The sequence below is a fragment of the Heptranchias perlo genome, chromosome 8, assembly GCF_035084215.1.
Source record: "Heptranchias perlo isolate sHepPer1 chromosome 8, sHepPer1.hap1, whole genome shotgun sequence".
Taxonomy (NCBI): Eukaryota; Metazoa; Chordata; class Chondrichthyes; order Hexanchiformes; family Hexanchidae; genus Heptranchias; species Heptranchias perlo.
In genome coordinates this window covers 40,461,734-40,484,345 of record NC_090332.1, presented here as the reverse complement: position 1 = coordinate 40,484,345, position 22,612 = coordinate 40,461,734, and the positions used below count along the sequence as shown (strand labels likewise).

The following is a 22,612-nucleotide window of genomic DNA, read 5'->3' as shown; positions in this document are numbered from 1 at the left end:
CCAACATCAACTTATGCAAAATTTGAATTCATTACAAAATGTAAACATGCTACAACCTTTTGTTTCAATATAGTAAAGGGTTTCATAAATAAGTCAACAACTACATATCTAAAGATGTTTATATTGGATCTGGTAGGGTACCAACTCCCAATGGACTGGTCTTCTGCAGCCAGCAGCAACCTCTTGGTAAACTAGTTGGATGCATTAAGGCTGGCAGTTGGAATGACCTAATAAATAGGTCTTAATGGCAATGAGTCTTAGCGAATCCAACAAGTTGGGATTACTGCCGGCTGCGCGAGACCCACGTGTCAGGAGCTCACGGTCACCAACACCCCATTAAACTCAATATAAAAGCAGTTCAATCAGCACATGGATAGCATACACAGGATATCGTTACTGAATAACAACTGGTTAAATGCTAATCTTCCTCTGTTTTCAAAGCAGGATTTAACACTTGCCATTTCAAATCATCTCAGATGATAGCAATTTAACCTCTGAATTAGATGGTTGTACAAACTCCACACTAGAGCTTGATTGCATAAACTAAGCTGATCCTCAGTGCAACACTGGAGTGAGTTCTGTATTGTCATCCTTTGGATGAGATGGTCTGCCTGCTCCAGTGGTTCATGTGGCTATTAAAGACCCCATGGCACTTTGTGGCAAAAAATGGAATTCTACAAGTTTTTTTTTATTGCATTTGTGCACCACAAGACATGACCATTTGTAAAAGGCGCCGGTGACCATGCAAGAAAATAAACCCACAGGATTTAATCCGTTAGCATGCTCTCTTGAAATATATCGCCGTTCCTTCATCGTCGCTGGGTCAAAATGCTTGAATTCCCTTCCTAACAGCACTGTGGGAGAACCTTCACCACACAGACTGCAGCGGTTCAAGAAGGCGGCTCACCACCACCTTCTCAAGGGCAATTAGGAATGGGCAATAAATGCTGGCCTCGCCAGCGACGCCCACATCCCATGAATGAATAATAAAAAAAATTTAGCCCAGTGAAAACTATCCATTTTACAGTTTACATTGTGGCTGAGAACGAGGAGTGGACAGTGGGATAATCATGCACACTTTCAGGGCCACACACTAACTTCATCAGAAGTCTCCAAGGAATATGTGGGGGAAAGAAAGCACAAGAATGTTTTTTTTAAAGACGATTAAATCACGTGAATGTACCTTAAGAAACCAATGTCCATTTAAATGTCCTAACTGTGGGAACATTGCTATAGAAACCATAGCTTCCTAGTTACACAGGTAATTAATGATCAGACTAATCTTTAATCTACAATAAGTATGCTGTTGCAACAAACATTCCTGTGAGCATATACAAATAAAGGTGTTTTAACTGCATTGTCTTCAGGATGACAAAACAGTTCCCTCATGAATCAGAGGTTTTCACCCTCACTATAAATGTTGTGCAATGCCAAGCAACTGTTACTTTTCCTTAAGAGTTATTACTCTTTTTGTATACACTATCTTTATTTGTCTGTAGAAGTTGGCATCTAGACAATGAAAGCTGTGCCCAAGTCTCAAAACTAAATTATTCAATCAGAAACAAAGACAATTTTTAAAAATCGTAATGGCTTTCAATGGTAGTATAACAAAGTCATGAAGAATTTTATTTATGCAACTGGAGTACTTAAAATTTCTTTCAATCAACTGCATATCTAAGGTCTTCTGATCCTTGGAACAGCTGAAACCTGTAACTCCACTGCTCTACACAGAATTTAGTCTGATTAATGTCAAATCTCAAGTTTAATATTTTGTTAAGTTAATGTTTTCTTAAGGTACACAGATATAAGACATGACACCAGAGCTCAGCAATGACCATATCAAGATTCTGCATACATGACTTTCTTGCAAGCAAAAATAAAGAGTTAGTACTGAGTCCTTCTATATAGATAGGAAAGAATATTTTTTTTTTAAAATCAAAATTAAACAAAAATAGGACTACTACATGTTTATACTGGTTATAATCATAGAATGATACAGCACAGAAGGAGGCCATTTGGCCCAGTGTGCCTATGCCAAAGCTTAGGACCTAGGCAGCTGACGGCACGGCTGCCAATGGTGGAGCGATGAAAATCAGGGGATGCGCAAGAGGCCAGAATTGGAGGAGCGCAGAGATCTCAGAAGGTTGTAGGGCTGGAGGAGGTTACAGAGATAGGATAGGGCAAGGCTATGGAGGGATTTGAAAACAAGGATGAGAATTTTAAAATTGATGCATTGTCGGACCGGGAGCCAATGCAGGTCAGTGAGCACGGGGTGATGGGTGATGGACCTGATGCAAGTTAGCATACGGGTAACAGTTTTGGATGAGCTCAAGTTTATGGAGGGTACAAGGTGGGAGGTCGGCCAGGAGAGCATTGGAATTGTCGAGTGTAGGGGTATCAAAGACGTAGATGAGAGTTTCAGCAGCAGATGAATTGAGGCAGAGGTGGAGACGGGCGAGGTTACGGAGGTGGAAGTAGGCGGTCTTGGTGATGGAGAGGATGTGGGGTCGGAAGCCCAGCTCAGGGTCAAATAAGACGGCAAGGTTGCAAACAGTCTGGCTCAGCCTCAGACAGTGGCCAGGAAGATGGATGGAGTCGGTGGCTAGGGAACGAAGTTTGTGTTGGGGACCGAAAACAATGGCTTAGGTCATCCCAATATTTATTTGGAGGAAATTTCTGCTCATCCAATACTGGATGTCGGACAAGCAGCGTGACAAATCAGAGGCAGTGGAGGGGTATATCCCCGCAAACAGTAATTAGCAATATCTCCACAAACAGTAATCAGATGAATGATTAGTTAATCTACTTTTGGTAGTGATGGTTGAGGGCAGAATGTTGGCCAGACATTGGGAAAACTTTATGCTCCTCAACCAATGCCGCCTTTAATGTCAATCTCAATGGGTATGGGGCTTGGGTAAATTATCTTTAATAACTAATTAGATTGCTTCCAGCCGAAAGAGAAAGTGCTTCTCAGAGATCAAAGACATGCTTCAGTTCACAAAAGGTTACAACTGAAGCTGCAGTTCATGTACACTTTTGTTTACTTTAATAAGCATACCAAGAACTGCTACCTGAACAAAGCTTTCCATAGTCACATGCTTGTATATGAAGAAAATAATTGATCGCATTTTGATCATGTACCCTTCTGTCAATTAAATACTTACAAGTCTTTCTCCTGACAACACCTCTAGTAGTTTGATCAACATTCTGCCATCGCGTAGGTCTGTGTATAAATCTGTGATTCTGCAAGAAACTCGAGCCAAGTGTGAGTTCACCCATTTTGTAAATGTCTTCTTTTGAACAGCTTCACGCTCGTCTGTAAAATAAAAACAAACAAAAAACTGGTTTATTCACTGTTCAGCATTTTGAAGGAGTATTCATCCTTAGGAAAGGGTTCAAATGACACAAATTTACACCTGGGCTTAAAGCTTAAGCAATGCATTGAAAATGCCCAGGTCTAAACATCTGCATGGTCGATGAAGGTCTGCTATTATAGCCAGGCCTCTGAATTTTTAATAGAAAGCTCTAATATGCCCCAGTTATACTACAGAAAGTGGCTCAATATTTGTTGTGTTTAACTGCAACATTGCAAGTACAGCATCAACTGAGCATGGTTCCAGGCCAAGAATTTAGTTCATGGCATTAGATATTCTATCATGATTTGCATATGCAGGAAACTATTTCTTACTTAAGATCCACTGTAATTTTGTAACATTTTGGAGTTTCTAAAATGCAGATTAGATTAAGATTTTCAAAGAAAATTGTTCTGAAAATTACAGGGTGTCGAGGCCACCACCATGGGAAATACTTTGGTTCTTTCATCCTTGATTTAAGTCTCTAAACTTGGCAGTCCACATGCAGTGCCAATTCATTGATCAAATTTTTACCATAGCAAGTTCTATTCAGTTAACAGTTTAAATGGGTTTAATTATTCACTAGTTATTAAAAGTTACTAATGTAACTGTGCTGCTTGAATTCTGTAAACAGTAGAAAATTTACAATAGAGAGCTTCTTCCAAAAAAAGGAGCATTTACTCTTGTATTTTAGTGTCTGTGTGAAACAGCTAGCAACCTGAATCTCAAGTACAATTGGATTCCCTGGAGGAGGGAGCCTTACATTGCCTTCAGTCCGATACTGCATGGAATGTAAATCCAGTGTGGTGTCAAATCTTGAACTCATGGACACTTTTAAAATCTAGCGGCAATTAATTTAAGTGTTTAGCGAATGCAGATACTTTAGCCTGCGCTGTGTATCCACAAAGCTCTCTTCAGAGCAGCAGAATCCAAGTATCATTCAGGCACGGTAAACAGATATTAATGTTTGCCATTTGTTATGAATGATGGCCAAAGAACCTTAAATCTGGCTTCTATGCTCTGTCGCTTATCATATGTAAGCAAACCTGCAGTAAGCAGGTAACTTCACCTAGTTTACTCTCAACTGGAATTCTGGTATCAGCTCCAACAATACTGAATACTTCATGAATGTGTATATTCTCAGATTCCAGCCTTTTCATTATTTATTTTTCCATTATTTTCATGCTTTATATTAATCAGGAATCATATTCACATGTAGAAATCTCAGTATGCAAATAAACAATCACTTTATCATTATACAGCAAAGAACCAGTGAAAGGGTGCCAAACAGTAAGCAATATGGCAAATGCTTCAACAACCAATCGCCATTGGTTTTATAAATATGGGATGACTGAGTCACTTTAAATTGGTGTTATGCTGCTAGCTCCCAACATGCAGCAACCCCAACCTAAGCTTACTAGATTTGTTAAGGCCAGGGTAACCTGCTTTTATTGGGTCTTCCCAACTGCCACTAATCTATCTGGCCCCAGTAAATGTGCTGGTCTGACTGCTTTGCGATTCCTTTGTAGAATGGGCTTTGAAATGTTTTTCTATGTCAAAAGTGTTATATAATGCAAGCTGTTGGTGACACCATGATATCGGCATGTAAAGATGCCTATCTGACCAACATCACAACATTGGTTCTTTGCACAAGTACACTAGCTGAACAGTCACAGCCAGTCTGTGCAGACATTACATAGTAACATCCAGTTTCCAGCTGGTTTGCAGGGAGACCGGCTACACTATTCAAGTATAAATTTGGGAGATTGGTGGTTCTCCAGAGATCGAGCCAGCAATATAAAAGTGACTTTATATTAATTTCCAATCAACATCAAACCGTGAAATCTTTGTGTTTCAGTTCCCATATATATTTAGATAAGGCACCAGAGGAAATTATAAAATTAACAACATTTGTGATCAGACTGCTGGACTTTAAAGCTGACTTAAGGATACCATCAAATAAACGACATGGGTCATGGATCAGAAAAGCTTTGAACCCTGTCTTGGGCTTTTGTAAATCATCGTACAACTTCTTCACGTATGACTCAAAATTCACTGTTTTACAAAATTTGGAAGCAAGCTCTGGATCAGAGCTGGACAGTATTACAAAACTCAATTTCTAGGTCACCCATTGTCACTCAATGTTAAATACAGAAATTGCTGCGTCTCTATGCATCTGAGGCATTTCATCAATTCATGGAAAGCTGGAGATTTCAAATTAAGTCTCATACTTTGCATTAATATTTATCACAGATACAGGCAGATTTGAGCAACAGCCCTCTTTGGGAAAAGATCACCACGGATTTAGACCATCTCCAGACTGCAAATGGCATGTACTAATTCATGAGTAGCATCTTCTTTAGCTTCATATTTCCTTTTGAATCCAGTTATTGTCTTAATAAGGGACATATGTCTGGGACCACTCCCATCTTTACTTGGTAATGAATTAAATTTGGAACATATCTACAATTGAAAATGTTCAGCTATATACGGGCTGTAGTGTTTCCAGTGATGAGTTATTGTTACAGGATATTTATTACCTCTATCAAAATTGTCTCACTTCTCATATCCTCAATGATGAATTCCCTAGTAAAATCTTCAGCAGTTTTTGATGGGCATGGCATCTCTGGGATTTGTAATGAGTCTGACACAACCGAGTCAGTGACAAGAGGCAGTAGACACATAAGTAACCCAGAAAAGCAAATATGAGCACGATGAACCTCTTGGTCTGAGTTTCGTGTCACAATCGTGCAGATAGGAGTTAGTTTCCAAATTTTTAAAATTTATGGGGAGTGCTTTAGGAGAATATTTTTTTTTTTTCCCATGGTTTTTGGTGTTTTGTTGGTGTTAATACCAGCGTCAAAATTTGGCACTTTAGTCCGGTTTTAATAAAACTGTGATCCTTACACCTTGGCTAAGGATATTAAAAATTAGGGAAAGCAAGTTTAATACTGAACAGCAGTGCATTATGTGGGCCTTTCCATCTCAACATGGGAATTAGCAGCTTGCGCTTATAAATTAACTTCCATGGCTACAGCCGATCACTGGTCTGCACTCTGATTGATTCAGCAATTAGAATTGAAAAGGTTGATAGATACAATGGGGGTGGTGCCATTGACATATAAATTTATATCATACACAATGGAGCTCTGATCAAACATTGCCATTATAGTCCTTAGAGACTCAGACCCGCAATGAACGTGTGCAATGCAGCATTTTACAGAATATAGTTTTCTCAAATATTCAAAACAAAGCTTAAATCTGATTAATGCCCTAGTCATGTTAAAAGACAACCTTCTCTCCTCTTTTTCATGCTAAGAAATGAATGATATGGTCAGATTATTTATGGATCACACAAGCACCATTATTCTGACATTAATTCACATGCTGTTGCTAAGCAACAGATAATGCATCAAATGACCTTCAGCTGGGATCTGAAGAATAAATAATAATTGACCTTTTCAGTCCAGGTATTTTATAGTAGGCCTCCTTATCTACTTATAGTCTGTTAAACTGAAAATCTATTATGTTCTGCCTGAATGGAATAGAAATACCAGAAAATTAATCTAAAAACCAAGTACAGTAAAATAATGCAATAGCTAAACAGAAATCGGATTCTGTGCAGCTCACTAACAACTATAATGTTCTATTAGATACCTGAAGGTGACCAATCATTATCTTAAACTTGAATACAAAAAAGGACAATGCAGGAAACCTCAAAGAGGTGCACCAAATCAAAATACTTTGGTCACCTGAGCATTGAATACAGTTGTGCAATCACAGTAGGTTTTGCTCAATAGGTTTTTATAAAGCCTCTCAGTTGTCGAGCCAATACTTGAATACTATTGCCGGTTGACATTTCAATCTGTCCCCAGTAACAAACTTAGATCAAGCAGTTCATGAATATTTCTACACCTATCAATTATAGCACTCATAGAATCTCAGAAATTACAGCACAGGAGACGGCCATTTGGCCCGTCACACCTATATTAGCCTTTCAACTAGAGGTACCTGATCTAATTGTTTTTTGCTGACCATCTGTGTAAGCTTTTATATTCTTACTTTTGGATAACTATCCAATTCTCTTTTAAATTAATGCAAGGACAGAGGACGGTACCTGAGGAGAGGTATGTCAGCTCCCATGGAGGCCAGGGAAGGAAGTTGAATGATTAGCAGTTTAGGGGGAATGGGGTCGAGAGAGCAGGAGGTGGATCTCAGACAAGATGAGCTTGGAGAAAGCATGAGGGGAGTTAAGAGTAAAACTGGAGAAAGATGCAGGTTCATGGCTAGGGATGGAAGGAAACCTTAGGGGAAGTTGTTGGGTAAGGGAAGGGCTAGATGTGGCAGAGGCAGTTGAATCGATGATCTCAATCTTAATGATAAAGTTGTTGTTGGTGGTGAGGGTTGAGAGCAGGGAACAGGGGTTTAAGGAGAAGGTTGGTAGTGGAGAAAAGCCGAGGGATATCTTTGCATTCTGGGATGATCCTGGAATAGTGAATAGTTTTGGCAGAGGAGAACAGAGCTCAACAGTGCTTGATATGGTCCAGCCAGATCTGGCAATGGGTGGCTAAACCAATTATGCTCCAGATACTTTTAAGTTTGCATTCCTCAGACTTGAGGGAGCAAGGGTAGTGGCCATACCAGGTGGGAGAGAGTGAGGGTTTTACTGGGGACAAGGGCATCAAAGGTAGAGGTGAGGGAGTAATTGAGCAAATCGATCGTTGCAAAAGTATTGTGGTGAATGGAAGGCCAAAAGCTAGACAGTTGAGTGTTTGGAAGTGACTTGGGGAGATTTCTTCAGGGCCAACAACAACTTGCATTTATATAGCGCCTCAAACATAGTAAAGCGTCCCAAGGCACTTTGCAGGAGTGTTATCAAACAAAATTTGACCCCGAGCCACATAAGGAGATATTAGGACAAGTGACCAAAAGCTTTGTCAAAGAGGTAGGTTTCAAGCAGCATCTTAAACGAGCAGAAAAGTAGAGAGGCAGTGGGGTTTAGGGAGGGTATTCCAGAGTTTAGAGCCTAGGCAGCTGAAGGCATGGCCGCCAATGGTGGAGCGATAAAAATCGGCGATGCGCAAGAGGCCAGAATTGGAGGAGTGCAGAGATCTTGGAGAGTTGAAGGGCTAGAGGTGGTTACAGAGATAGGGAGGGGTGAAGCCATGGAGGGATTTGAAAACGAGGATGAGAATTTTAAAATCAAGGTGTTGCCGGACCGGGAGCCAATGTAGGTCAGCGAGCACAGGGGTGATGGGTGAACGGAACTTGGTACAAGTTAAGATACAGCCAGCAGAGTTTTGGATGAGCACAAGTTTATGGAGGGTGCAAGGTGGGAGGCCAGCCAGGAGAGCACTGGAATAGTTGAGTCTAGAGGTAACTACGGCATGGAATGAGGGTTTCAGCACGAGCTGAGGCTGGGGTGGTGACAGGCAATATTACAGAGGTGGAAGTACGCGGTCTTGGTAGTGGAGAGGCGATGGGGTTGGAAGCTCATCTCAGGGTGAAATAGGAAGCAAAGTTTGCAAATGGTCTGGTTCAGCCTCAGACAGTGACCAGGGAGAGGGATGGAGTTTGTGGCAGGGACCGAAGACCATGGCTTCGGTCTTCTAAATATTTATGATGTGGAGATGCCGGTGATGGACTGGGGTAGGCAGACACAGAAGTAAGTGGGGTTGGAATGGGGTAAGGGGATGCGAGTGATACAAGGAAGTGACCAGAGGTGGCTTTGTCTGTGACCGAGTCGATGGGAGTAGATAGGCCATATGAGATGGAACGGTCTAAGGGGTGGCCATGAATATGGGTAGCAGTGTTTATGTGAAGGAGAGATTAAGGGAGGACCGGAGTGCAGTAAAATTGGCAGAGAGTGGGCAGGTGAGTTGAGATGGAGATTGAAATCACTAAGTATGAGGAGCTGCACATTGCAGAAGCTCAGGGAGGAAAGGAGTGAGGCAGTCTCTGTGAGAAACATAGGGTGGGGCTTGGGGGCAGACAATTTTAAAAGAGAGGCGAGAGGGTGGAACAAGGTGAGATGCTCAAAGGAGTAGAAGGTGCCAGAGGAGTTGGAGGGAGAGATCCAAGGTGAGATTTAGTGATAAGGGCCACACCGCTACCATGGCAGTTTGGACGGGGCAGGTGGTGGAAAGTATAGCCAGGTGGGCAGGCTTCAGTAAGGGGCAAGGTGTCGGCACCCAAGTTTCAGTTAAAGCCATGATATCAATGCAATCTTCCACAATAAGGTTGTGAATGGCGATGGCTTTGTTCGCGAATTAATGGACAGTCACGAAAGTGGTGGTGCTTGTTGGTCTGCTATCAAGAGTGCAGCAGTAGGCGGGGTGAGTGAGACCGGAAGGAGGTTGTCAAGATTAGCCCCCAGCAGGTGGCTGGGCAGGAGGATCAGTGAGAGAGGAATATCGGGAAATTGGGGTTACTGCGCACCGGGGGCAGCAATGGATGACTCAATGAGCCCTTAGGAGAATGCTGAGAGAGGCACAGAAGACAGCTGTGGGCTTATCTATGGGGGGAATTCAAGCCTGAGATGGCAGCAGGAGAATAGGGTGGCAGAGGAATAGTGAAGGTTTGGGGTAGGGATTTGGTGAGGGGACAAAGTACCAGAGAGGGGAGAAGTGAAAGGTGACATAACTGGGTAACAGGAAGGGGAAGAAATAGGAAAGAGAGGTCAAGTGAAAATAAACGGAGATAGAAGTAGTTGGCTTGGGTCCGGAGCAGCAGCCACAATGCGCACGTGAGAAGGCACTAGAGGAAATTCAGTTTACATAGGCCTGGCAAAGATCAGGACAGATATGTCCTGATTGTAAACAGAAGATAGGGAGGCGACGACATGACAGCATAAAGTTAAAGTGAGTCCTATGGCGGAATTATGTTAACTTGTAGACAACTTATAATCAAGGGTCCAAAATCTGCAGAAATTTATAGAAACCCTGAAAATACAGTACCATAAAATATGCCAACTGGCAAACCACCCTCCACAAATAACTAAAACAAATCTTCACCATTGTGCCAAAAGATTTGACAAATGTGATTCTCTTGAACCAAACTCTAACACACAACTAACATATCACAAATTGATGTGCAATATATATTTGGTTTAATACTCCAATTATACTGAACTTTTATAACCTGAATGACTCAAATCACCTCTACTTTCAGAAGTGTAATGTAATGCCTTTAACTTGCCCTTGAACTGGATAAACCCACAACAAACAAAACCAGCACAATGTGTTGGTTTGGATTTGGTTTTCTGAGCATGCAGATGCAGGGTAACCACAAGTCAATTTGGTTCTGAATTCTTTGTCCCAGAATGCAGCAAACAGAAATGCAAACAAAAAGAAAAAACGATAAATGCTGGAAATCTGAACCAAGAACAAACAATCCTGTAAATACATAGCGCTGTCAGCAGCCGTAAAGAGAAACAAGGTTAAAGTTTTAGGTGTAACTTTTGTCAGAACTGAAAACAAAGATATGGTAGCCCCTTAGTAGGATTAAAAGAAAGGTGGAGAAATAATAGATATGCCAATTATACAGTGGAAGTTAATGGGTTAACAATAATACAATATCACTATATTGCTATATGATGCACTGAGAAAATCATCTAATCTATCCCAAGATTTCAAACATTTTTATGAACTAATGTAACTGACATGAACTACAAAATAAGCACTGTTCTGGATTTTGGACACCAGAAACCAATATAACTAACGGTTATACCCAAGGTTTTTTAAATTCTAAATGGTTGTATTTTTCATCAGAATGACAATATCCATAATATATAAAAAATATATAAAATATCCAATATATATAAAAAAAAGTTTGAGACGTCAAGTTACAAACTATTCATTGTTTTTCTTGATGTTAGGAAAGTTGAATAACAGAGGCAATTATATTATCTTATGACAATATCCAAGAGTGTTTGCACTTCTGGAAGATTAGACCCTACAAATAAGAAAAATTCAGTTTGTAGCTTTTGAAAAAGATAAGCAGATGTTACAAAAAAAAATCAGCTTAAAATAACTTATTGTATCTCATTCTCTTCTTTTGGGGCTCCAAACACTAGTTATTATATAGTGGCTCACACAGTGGGCAACTAAAATACTCCCAAGTAATTGCTAAAACTACATGTGATGCACATTCTTATTGCAATGGAATACAGATCCAAATATTGGACAACAACCTACTTGCACCAGTCTCCCATGTTTATTACCTACAGTGGAGCCAGTCACTATGTAGATCAGCTCCCAAATCATAAACCCACAGATTCTGTGCCTGTGCAAAGTAGTGATGTCATGATGTCACAATAGCAATGACAAGCCAAGTCAGACTTAGCGTGTTTACTAGGCAGTCCCTGGAGCTTGAGTGGTGACAACAGATTAAGGGAAACAACCAATCAACAACAACTCTTACGGAGGGTGAAGGATGGGAGGCTGACAAGGAGAGCATTGGAATAGTCGAGGCTGGAGGTGACAAACGCATGGATGAGGGTTACAACAGCAGACAGGCTTGGATGGGGCAACGGTAGGAGAAGTTACGGAGGTGGAAATAAGCAGTCTTTGTGATTGGGTCAGAAGTCCAGCTTGGAGTCGAATAGAATATACTCTGGGTGGGGCACTTCAATGTCCATCAGCAATATTGGCTCGGTAGTACCACCACTGACTGAGCTGGCTGAGTCCTGAAGGACATAGCTGCCAGACTGGACTTGCGGCAGGTGGTGAGAGAAGCAACACGAGGGAATAACCTACTTAACCTCGTCCTCACCAACCTATCTGTTGCAGATGCATCAGTCCAAGGCAGCAATGGTAGGTGTGACCACCACATAGTCCTTGTGAAACTATGTCCTGTCTTCATACTGAGGACACCATCCATCATGTTGTGTGGCACTACCACTGTGCTAAGTTGGATAGATTAAGAATAATGCAAAACTGGGCATCCATGAGGTGGTGTGGGCCATCAGCAGCAGCAGAATTGTATTCCACGACAATCTGTAACCTCATGGTCTGGCATATCCCTCGCTCCTCCATCACCATCAAGCCAGATGGTTCAATGGGGAGTGTAGAAGAGCATCCCGGAAGCAGTACCAGGCGTACTTGAAAATGAGGTGCCAACCTGGTGAAGCTATAACACAGGACTACATGCATACTAAACAGCGAAAGCAGCAAGTAATAGACAGAGTGACATGATCCCACAACCAACAGATCAGGTCAAAGTTCTGCATACCTGCCACATCCAGTGCAGAACGGCGGAGGACAATTAAGCAACTAATGGGAGGAGGAGGCTCCATGAACATTGGCAGCCTCAATTATGTCCGAGCCCAGCACGCGAGGGCAAAAGATAGGGCTGAAGCGAAGGCAGCCATTTTCAGCCAGAAGTGCCGAGTGGATGATCTTTCTCAGCTTCCCGAGGTCCCCACCATCGCAGGTGCCGGTCTTCAGCCAATTCAATTCACTCCATGTGACATCAAGAAATGGCTGACACAGCAAAGGCTACGGGCCCCGACAACATCCCGGCTGTAGTGCTGAAGACCTATGCTCCAGAACTAGCTGTGCCTCTAGCCAAGCTGTTCCTGTACGGCTACAAAACTGGCATCTAAGCAACAATGTGGAAAATTGTCCAGGTATTTCCTCTCCACATAAAGCAGGACAAATCTAACCCAGCCAATTACAGCCCGATCAGCCTACTCTCAATCATTCGCAAAGGATGGAAGGAGTAATTAATAGTGCTATCAAGCAGCATTTACTCACCAATAATCTGCACCATCCTGACTTGGATAGAAATCACTGTTCTTTCATCGTCACTGGGTCAAAATCCTAGAATGCCCTACCTAACAGCATTGTGGGTCTACCTCAGGGACTGTAGCAGTTCAAGAGGAGCATCACCTTCTTCTTAAGGGCAACTAGGGGTGGGCAATAAATGCCAACCATGCTAGCGACGTCCATATCCCAAGAATGAATTAAAAAAGGTCACCAAGGTTGTGAACAGTGTGGTTTACCCAAAAAAGAGATCAGATGTCGCGTCAGCAACACGTAAAATCATCTTTCACCTTGTTTTCGTGATGTATGGAAAAGTATCTTGCCCTCAGATTTTGTTTTGCTCCTTAAAGGGTTAGATGGGTGCAAACTTGCATCCCATGACTAAATGGCATGTTATGCAACACTACTAATCTACCCAACTCACCTCACAAAGGATGCAGGCTTGATAAGTTTAAAGGACATACAAACCCTGAAAAAAGTCTTTGCTTCCCAAACATTATGTTAGCTTTATTGTGTTTTTGCTTCAAACTTAGCAAATTTGGATGGAATTAATCATGTTTCAAAAGACGCTACGGATGTGTACAACTCTTTTTTTCTAAACTAACTCCTTACCAAATCAAAGGAAATTGGACCCAATTTTCCCTACAAGATAAAATTAGTGAGCATTTAGAAATGCATTGGTTAATCAAGAACAACCATCACGAGTTTGTTGAAGGCAAGTAATGTTTGACAAATTCAATGAAGATTTGTTTTTAAAAGTGGCTGATTGAATAGATTAAGGGATGCAGGTGCAGTTTACTTGGGTTTTGAGAAGGTGTTAAATGAGGTAATTTAAGAACGTTGTTAGAAAAATTTGGGTTTATGGTATAGGATAAAAAGTACCAGCATAGGTAGAAATTTCATTGCTGGACAGGAAGCAAAGAGCTGGGATAAATGGATATTGCTTGAAATGGAAGTGGTGTACCCCTGGTGCCAGTGCCAGCCATTTTTGTTCTTGATATCAGTAATTTGGAATTGGGTATATGGAGCTCAATCTTGAAATGTGCTGTTAACACAAAAGGAGGTGGTTTGACAAACAGTGAGGACGACTGTACAAGACTTCGGGAAGACATAGATATGCTAGCAGAATAGGCAAACAAAGGTCAGATACTACTTAATGTTATTAAGTGTGAGATAACATTTGGGATTATACTCAATGGAAAGATTCTGAAGTGTGTGGATGAACACCTAGAGGACGAAATACATTATTTCCTTCAAAGTGCGAGTGCATTTTGGGTTTTATAAATAAGGCATAGAGTAGAAGAGTAAAGAAATAATGATAAATTTATATAAAGCATTGTTAGGACACAGAGTACTGTGTGCACATTTGGGTGTTCCATTATAGACCAGATATTAAAGCCATAAAGAACATACAGCGTAGATTTACCAGGATGCTGCCAGGGATATGGAAGCTATAATTACAAGGAGATACTTGATACACTAGGATTATGCCCACTGGAGTGGAGAAGGCTATGAGAGGATTTAATACAGGTTCTTAAAATGATGAAGAGTTTTGATAATGTGAAAAGGGAAAGACTATTTCCTCTGTTTGAGGCTTCAGTAACAAGGAATCATCAATTTAAAATCACCAAGAGTGAGGAGAAATTTTTTTACACAGAGGGTTGTTGGAACTTTGAAATGTTTTGTTACAGGGAGTGGTTGAGGCAGAGACCGTTGCATCTTTTAAAAGGAAGATTGGATAAATATCTTAATCAAGGACGATAAAGGGCTACGAGGAGAGCAGTGGGATTAATTTTGGATGGCTCTATCGTATTGCCAGCACAGACATGATGGGCTGTACGTCCTTCTGTACTTTAACCTTCTATGGTTTTACATCTCTGGAATGTCAATTTGTGCTCTGTCATGCTGGGCAAACACCAGCCAAATATACGGAATGATGTAATCAACATTTATGAAAAAATATACATCCATAACTACACAGGACCCACAGTGTGCAATGTTGTTTTATTTTAGCTCTATGGAATGCAGTGATCAGTGTATCACACTGTTTAAGTACTGATCCTCTGAACAGGCATGACGCTGCGTATTTGCAGTTACAAAATGGAATTTTATTAGAATTGCCACATGATTCTAAAAGGTTAAATAAACCTCCCTCAACCACACCTGAAAGTAACCAAAGGTTGGCGTCATTTGAATACGCTTTACATTGAACGCATCTTCAAGACCAGAAATAACTGTTAGCTATGATTAATTGTGCAAGAGGCTCAGTTTACAATACTGCATAATTTGAGTCAAAACATTCAAACCCTACCTTTCTCTGTATATCCTACATTTTTTTAAAAAAGGTATTAGCAAAGGATAACAGTGATGCAAAAATAATACCTATTCAATAGGTATTATTTCTCCTACATATAAAAGGCATCTCCCTATATCATATAATGTCAAGATCATTTCTACATCTTGGACATTGTGCAGATATGCTCAATATTAAGTATTTACCAAATTGTATGTACTAAAATTTAACATTTTTTAAAAAAACTTTAGAACTAGTCAGCTACTAAGTGTGGTAGGGAACACTAACAGGTGTCATTATGAGTAGAATCTGTTAACCCTAAAAATTGCCCCATTGCCACTTAAGAAACTTACAATCAAATAGTATGTATTTTTAGTTACTTAAAAATCTCGAGGGACTAGACAATATAGGTGGGGCCTTTATTTGTCTTGCATACCAGTAAGAATGTTTTCCCAGGGGTTTACAAACAGAACACATTATATGAAGAACTCAACACAGGAAAAAGGAAACTGCACAAACACTTGTGTTGATAATAGGTAGTCATTGAGCGTTATCTTTAAGCAACACTCAAAAGGAAGTTTCCTCTTGACGGAAGTAGCATACAGTTTAGAGTTACCACATTGAGGATTTCAGTTACTGCATCAATACCACTGGCAGAACATGTGGTAGTTGTTTAGCTAACCTATAGTATTCATATATACCGTTTTTTATTCTCTCCCATATTTTCTCTGTCTGAAGCTCTATAGCTGGACAAAAAAAAATTGACGCAAAGAAAGTCTGAAACCTGACAGTACATTTTAGTTACTTTTACCTATTTAGGTCAGACTTTAACAGATTTGTGTTGTGTAAAAGTGACCAGCAAGCAGTCTGGTTACTTAATAAAAAAACAGGCTAAAAATAACCATTGTATTTCACATCATACACGCAAATTGTATTTTGAGAATCTCAACTCTAGGTTTGTTAATTGTATGATTTATATTAATGTGTTAACTGTATTCAGGTGGTGAGTATCAATTGGGGACTTTCTTGTATCCGTTTCAGAGGAGAGCATATCTAGTGCGTGGTGTGTGTGTGTAAGGGGAATCTCTATAAACAAAGGCTAAAGACCAGGCTGTAGTATTCTGTCCTTCACCACATGACTATCCATTTATAACTAGGATTGTCATACTAATGTTGAAAGTACAAATGAGCATAAAACATTTGAATGCAAAAAGCCAAGCATTGCACAGCTGCTTCTATGTACTAATGTGAAGCAATTTCATTTGATCTTTCATAACAAACCAGATGCTGCTGTTTAAATTGTGCATGAAATATGCATTATGACAAAGGGCGGGTCTGTGTGAAACTTAGATCTCAAATTATATACTGCAATTTAGTGTTTGAGAACCTTTATAATTGCAGTACTTTTAAAATCTTAGCTTTAACTTCTAAGTTACTGCCTCATTCCCACTTATTAAAACAGCAATCTACCACAATTAATCTTGAGAGCAAATGAATGAATCAGATAAAGCATGACTTCCTATGTTGACTATATTGCTCCATTCTTTCGTTAGCTAGCTAAAGGTGTGTTTTTCTGCCCAACTGAAACAAGAGCCCAGAAATTGTTCCGAGCTCCCCGCTCCATAGATTTGTACTAACCTACTAACTTACCGTGGTGTTTACCACCTGCAATTCCTCTAATAAGCAGAGAAGAGCCCAGCATTAGCTCAAGTGAAGCTAGGACCCATGGGAGAAGAGAGATGATCACTCTCCCCCCCACCCCATCATATTGCAGCATTTTTGACAAGTTGCGAACAGTTTCCGCAAGCTAGAACGTAAATTCTAGGAAGTGAAAGGTACAAGACTAAAATCATTTGTAAAAACAGTTATAGACGGGAAAAAGAGAAGGAAAAAGTAAAAAAATGTTTTTTTAATTTTCTTAAATTTAATTTTTTTTTTGAATGACCAAAATCTATTAAAATAAGGAGTAATGAGACTCCACAATTTAAAAAAGTTAATTTTTAGTTGTTTGGCAGTCATTAAGACTTACTGCGCTATTAAAACTTAGTTTAGACCTTGTATTTTTAAGCATACCTTAGCGCCACCCATTTGTGGCAATATAAGTTACTTTCCAGCTGGGCAGAAGAGCAAGTTGGTGCTGGTCCATTGATTCCAACCAGCAATATCCCTTTAATGCGAAGCTGTTAAATAGCTGGCGAACCAGGAGGAGCAAGTTCTGGATTTCCGCGTTTGACTGCGCATGTGCGAACGCCGGAATTTGCTCCTTGATTTCACTACTAACAACAGTGAGTGCTGTTGAGCTCACCATTATTTTTTAAGCAATTTCTGGCCCAAGGTAAGTTCTTCACACAGCTAAAAAGCTGATGAATGTATTACTGTATATAAGATAGACAGACAAAATACCAAAAGCTGTATTATAGCATAAGAACATTCCACTTGAACAGGTGTGTGTGTGTGTGTGTGTGTGTGTGTGTGTGTCTATGAGCAAGTACGATTGTGAAAGAGACGGAGAAGAAAAGGGGGAGGGAGGCAACTAAGCATTTAGTGTACAAAATGCCAAAGAGATTAGTAGTTTCCAATGTTCAATCGAGCGCACTGAGTAACAGAACACTCCAGTTACTAACTCTGTTTTTCATGGGCTTAAATATGATCTTTCTTCGCTACAAACTATACAAACCCATGATGATAGCAGTACAATGTTATAATTTTAGACAGCACAATTGATTCCTACCCTGATTCATACTGTAATCCAAATGGTTTCTGGAACACTTAAGTGCTGTGGTTTCTACACACTGGTAGAAAACTGGCTTAGTTTCTAAAGTTTTAAAATACACGTGGAATGTGCTGGCACTTTCAGTTTTCTTTTAAGGAAAATTGTTCTACGCTGCCATGTTTATACAAGTGTATGTAGAGATAATAAGCACTGCATAATCCAATTACAGTACGGGAAGGAGAGGGAAGGTTTAATCTGCTACTTGCACTTGAGTCGTCAAAGGCACAGTCAGAAAAGTAGTCAAAGTCCATTCTACTGCCGACACTTTGGAATTTCACCAGAAGAGCGGGTTTAAGTTGGGATTTATGGAAATACATGGTTTATAGTGGCAACACAATCAAAACATGGGTTGTTTTGGCTCCTGTTTACTATTGTGAAAGGAAAATTGTGGATGTAGTAAGAGGTTGCAACATGTTTTCTCATTGACAGATGCCCAAAAATTATATATAATATACTTTCTGCTCTTGAAAAGCAAAAAAAATGGATTTGATAACTGTAGCTCATTCTTAATTAGCAGGTATTTAGAGTAAGTGGAAATGGATGATTTATGGCAGGACATGCTACAGTTTCTTTTCCAACATCTAGATGTTAAAAGTTCACGGTTTGCTTTTTTTTGATGGGAAATGGCAAGGATTACATGGAAGTCCTGAACACACCTCTGGTAAAGTCTATTGTTCTGTGGTGGAAGTTTATGCATTATATCCTGAGAATGATTATATCCTGTCTACCAGAATCCATTGAATTAGACAATGATAAATGTAATGGGCCAGATTTTGCTGTGAGCGGCGCCCACTGTCCTTTGGAATTGCACTTGCCCATAGACTTTCTATGGGGTTTTGCACAGCAAGTTGCTGTCAGCGGGACATCCAAACAGTGCGACGCCCTCTACAGGGCATCTGGGACTATGTGAACATGGCAAAATAAATGTGTATCTCCTTAACCAATCAGACTGAAGAATCGTTAATGAGCAGTGCTGAATCTGAACCAGGAAGTCTAAGTTAGAATAGTGAATTCAATGTCACATCAGGTACAGAAAACAAAATAAAGAGAGAGGGAAAGAAAGATTGGATTGAGAGAGAGAGATAAAGGAGACAGAATTTTTTTTTAGAAAAATTACTTTTTAAAAAAAATCTCCAACAATAATTGATTAAAAGCTGAAGGAATGAGAGTCCACACTTGTAAAAGTTAGTTTTCAGTGCCAGAGAGTTTACTTGGCAGTAATTAAGACTTACTACCCCGTTAAAAGAGTACTTAGACTGGAATGGACCGGTCCTAACTTTTTGTGGCAAGTTTAGTCTGTATCTACGACGTCAGTATAGGAACTTCACGCCGTTCAATACATCTGAATGGGAGCCAGGCGGTGAGATGCCATTTTTGCGCAGCTTACGGAGGATTCTGCCGTTAGCCTCACCATTATTTTCACAGCGAAGTCTGGGCCAACGTAATAACACTGAGAAAGGATATTCAGTAAGGGCTAGCAGAGGATTTGTGATAGCTATTAGCCACACTAAGAAAATTCACACTCGTGCGCTGATTGCATTGGCAAACTGTCCTATGAATTCTATGAATATACCCATATAGTGGAAAGAGATTCACAATATAATGCATTCAGTGATTCAGAATGGGGTATCTTCTGTAATAAGTTGCTATGCTTATGACTTAGAGCTGCTTAACTGCTATTTCTGGGAATGAATCTGATGCTATGACTTGCACATGCAAAAGCTTGAACAATTCCAGTTTTCTGCTGTTCAACCTATCCCACAAGTTAAGAGGCAGTTTCTACAGCATTGGGAACGTCATGCAATATTTCAAAACAGCTTCTTGAAACAGTTCTGCAATAAATATATCAAAATTGTCTTGAATTTGAAAAAGATGCACATAATTGATCCAAAATGTATCTGGTTATACACAATATGGAAATAGATTCAAAAGTTCAATTTCTTCAAGGCTTACTAGAACATACCGAGTATTAACCTGCTTGCGATCAGAGCTACTTTTGGAATTTGGCTCTGCAAATTCAGAGGTCTTCTCTTCTGTTAGCAATAGCATCCCATTTATACTGCATCGTAGTTTCATAAACGGGAAAAGAAAACCATGACCATCAGCTTCTCACCTCTTGCTGTCCCAGCTACTCCTTCGGGTGGTTTTCATGGGACCTACTTTAAATCTGGCTTCTCTTTGCAAAGTTCAAGAAAGGAGGCAATTTTTTTTAAAAATTTGTGTAGCCTTTGACAAATGAAACATCTTTTTCTAGTTTCAGCTTTAATTTAGACACGATACCAACAAGGAGTTAAAAAACAGCTGCATTTGAAATTATGTCCCAGCATAAATCATTATGTTTTGAGGATTATTCATCTGTCCCTAAACCTCAAACAAACAAATTGCCTAATGAAGCAGCCCATGCTAGCCCACAGCAGAACCTGGATAACATCCAGGCTTGGGCTGACAAGTGGCAAGTAACATTCACACATTAGTGAGAAAGTGGTTAAAAACACACATGGGATCCTGGGCTTTATAAATAGAGGCATTGAGTATAAAAGCAAGGAAGTCAGGATGAACCTTTATAAAACAGTGGTTCAGCCACAATTGGAGTATTGTGTCCAGTTCTGGGCGCCGCACTTTAGGAAGGATATGAAGGCCTTAGAAAGATTTTTTTTATTCATTCATGGGATGTGGGCGTCGCTGACAAGGTCAGCATTTATTGGCCATCCCTAACTGCCCTTGAGAAGAAGGTGAGCTGCCTTCTTGAAGTGGCTTGCCAGGCCATTTCAGAGGGCAGTTAAGAATCAACCACATTGCTGTGGGTCTGGAGACACGTATAGGCCAGACCGGGTAAAGACAGCAGGTTTCCTTCCCTAAAGGACATTAGTGAACCAGATGGGTTTTTACGACAATCCGGTAGTTTCATGATTACCATTACTGATACTAGCTTTTTATTCCAGATTTTATTTAATTAACTGAATTTAAATTCCCCAGCTGCCATGGTGGGAATGAACTCATTTCTCCGGATTATTTGTCCAGGCCTCTGGATTACTAGTTCAGTAACCCTTAGAAAGGGTGCAGATGAGATTTACTAGAATGATTCCAGGGAAGAGGGACTTTAGTTACTTGGATAGACTGGAGAAGCTAGGGTTGTTCTCCTTGGAACAGAGAAGGTTGAGAGGAGATTTGATAGAGGTATTCAAAATCATTAAGGGTCTAGACAGTGTAGATAGAAACTGTTCCCATTGGTGGAAAGGTCAAGAACCAGAGGATGTAGATTTAAGGTGATTGGCAAAAGAACCAAAGGTGACATAAGGAAAAACTTTTTTACACATCGAGTGGTTAGGATCTGGAATGCAATGTCCGAGGGGGTGGTGGAGGCGGATTCAGTCATGGCCTTCAAAAGGGAACTGGATAAATTCTTGAAAGGAAAAAATTTGCAGGGCTGCAGGGATAGGGCGGGGGAGTGGAGCTACCTGGATTGCTCTTGCATAGAGCCGGCACAGACTCGATGGGCTGAATGGCCTCCTTCCGTGCTGTAACCTATGACCATCCCCACTAAGAGAAAGCCCGGCTATGTCTCCTTGACTTGCAATGGCACCATCTTTGCTGAGTTCCCCACCATCAATATTTTGGGGGGTGACCATTGACCAAGAGCTGAATTGGATCAGCCATACCAACACAGAAGTTACAAGTGCAGAGAAGACTCTCGGTGACTAGTAGTTCACTTCCTAACCCCTCAAAGCCTTCCATCATCTACCAGCCTCAAAGTCAGGAGTGTGATGGAATAGTCACCACTCGCCTGGATAGATGTACCTACAACAACCCTCGAGGCTCGACATCATCCAGGACAGAGCCCTTGCCACTAGACTCAAAATCCACCCTGTCCATCGCTGTGGCTGCAGTATGTACTGTCTACAGGATGCACTCCAGCAACTCACCAAGGTTGTTTCAACAGCAATACCCCCTCACCACCACCTACCCATCCATGAGCTTTACCACTAAGAAAGACAAGAGCAACAATGTTGTGGGAACACTATCACTTCAAAGTTCTCCTCCCGTGTCACACCTTTGTGTTCTAGGCTTATATCGCTGCTCCTTTATTGTCATTGGTTTAGTATCCTGGAATTCATTATCTAGCACCACTGTGGCAGCATCATCACCATAAGTACTTCAGCAATTCAAGAAGGTGACCCACCACCACCTTCTAGAGCAACAACAGATGGCAATAAATGAGGCCTTGCTTGTGTTGCCCACATTCGGAGAACAAATTTTTAAAAATCAAGTCACACAATTCAAACATAAGCATGTTATCTGATTGGCAGCACCTTTTGAATTTAGGAAACAGTTCAAATTCCAGAAAGCCCCAGTAACTGTTTTGGAATTATTTATTAGCCTAAAGTTTTCCAACAAGCTTTGAGTTTGATCTGGAATCTGTGAAAACAGG

General features: G+C 40.5%; 1 protein-coding gene across 2 annotated transcripts in view; it reads right to left on the bottom strand.

Annotated features, from left to right (window-relative positions):
- Positions 1-22,612, bottom strand: part of sptbn1 (spectrin, beta, non-erythrocytic 1) — a 223,920-nt gene that overhangs the window by 75,421 nt on the left and 125,887 nt on the right. For both annotated transcript variants that reach the window (XM_067989007.1, XM_067989008.1), the window contains one exon: positions 3,165-3,316. In XM_067989007.1, coding sequence (XP_067845108.1) covers positions 3,165-3,316 — 152 coding nt within the window. The remainder of the gene's footprint in view (positions 1-3,164; positions 3,317-22,612) is intronic.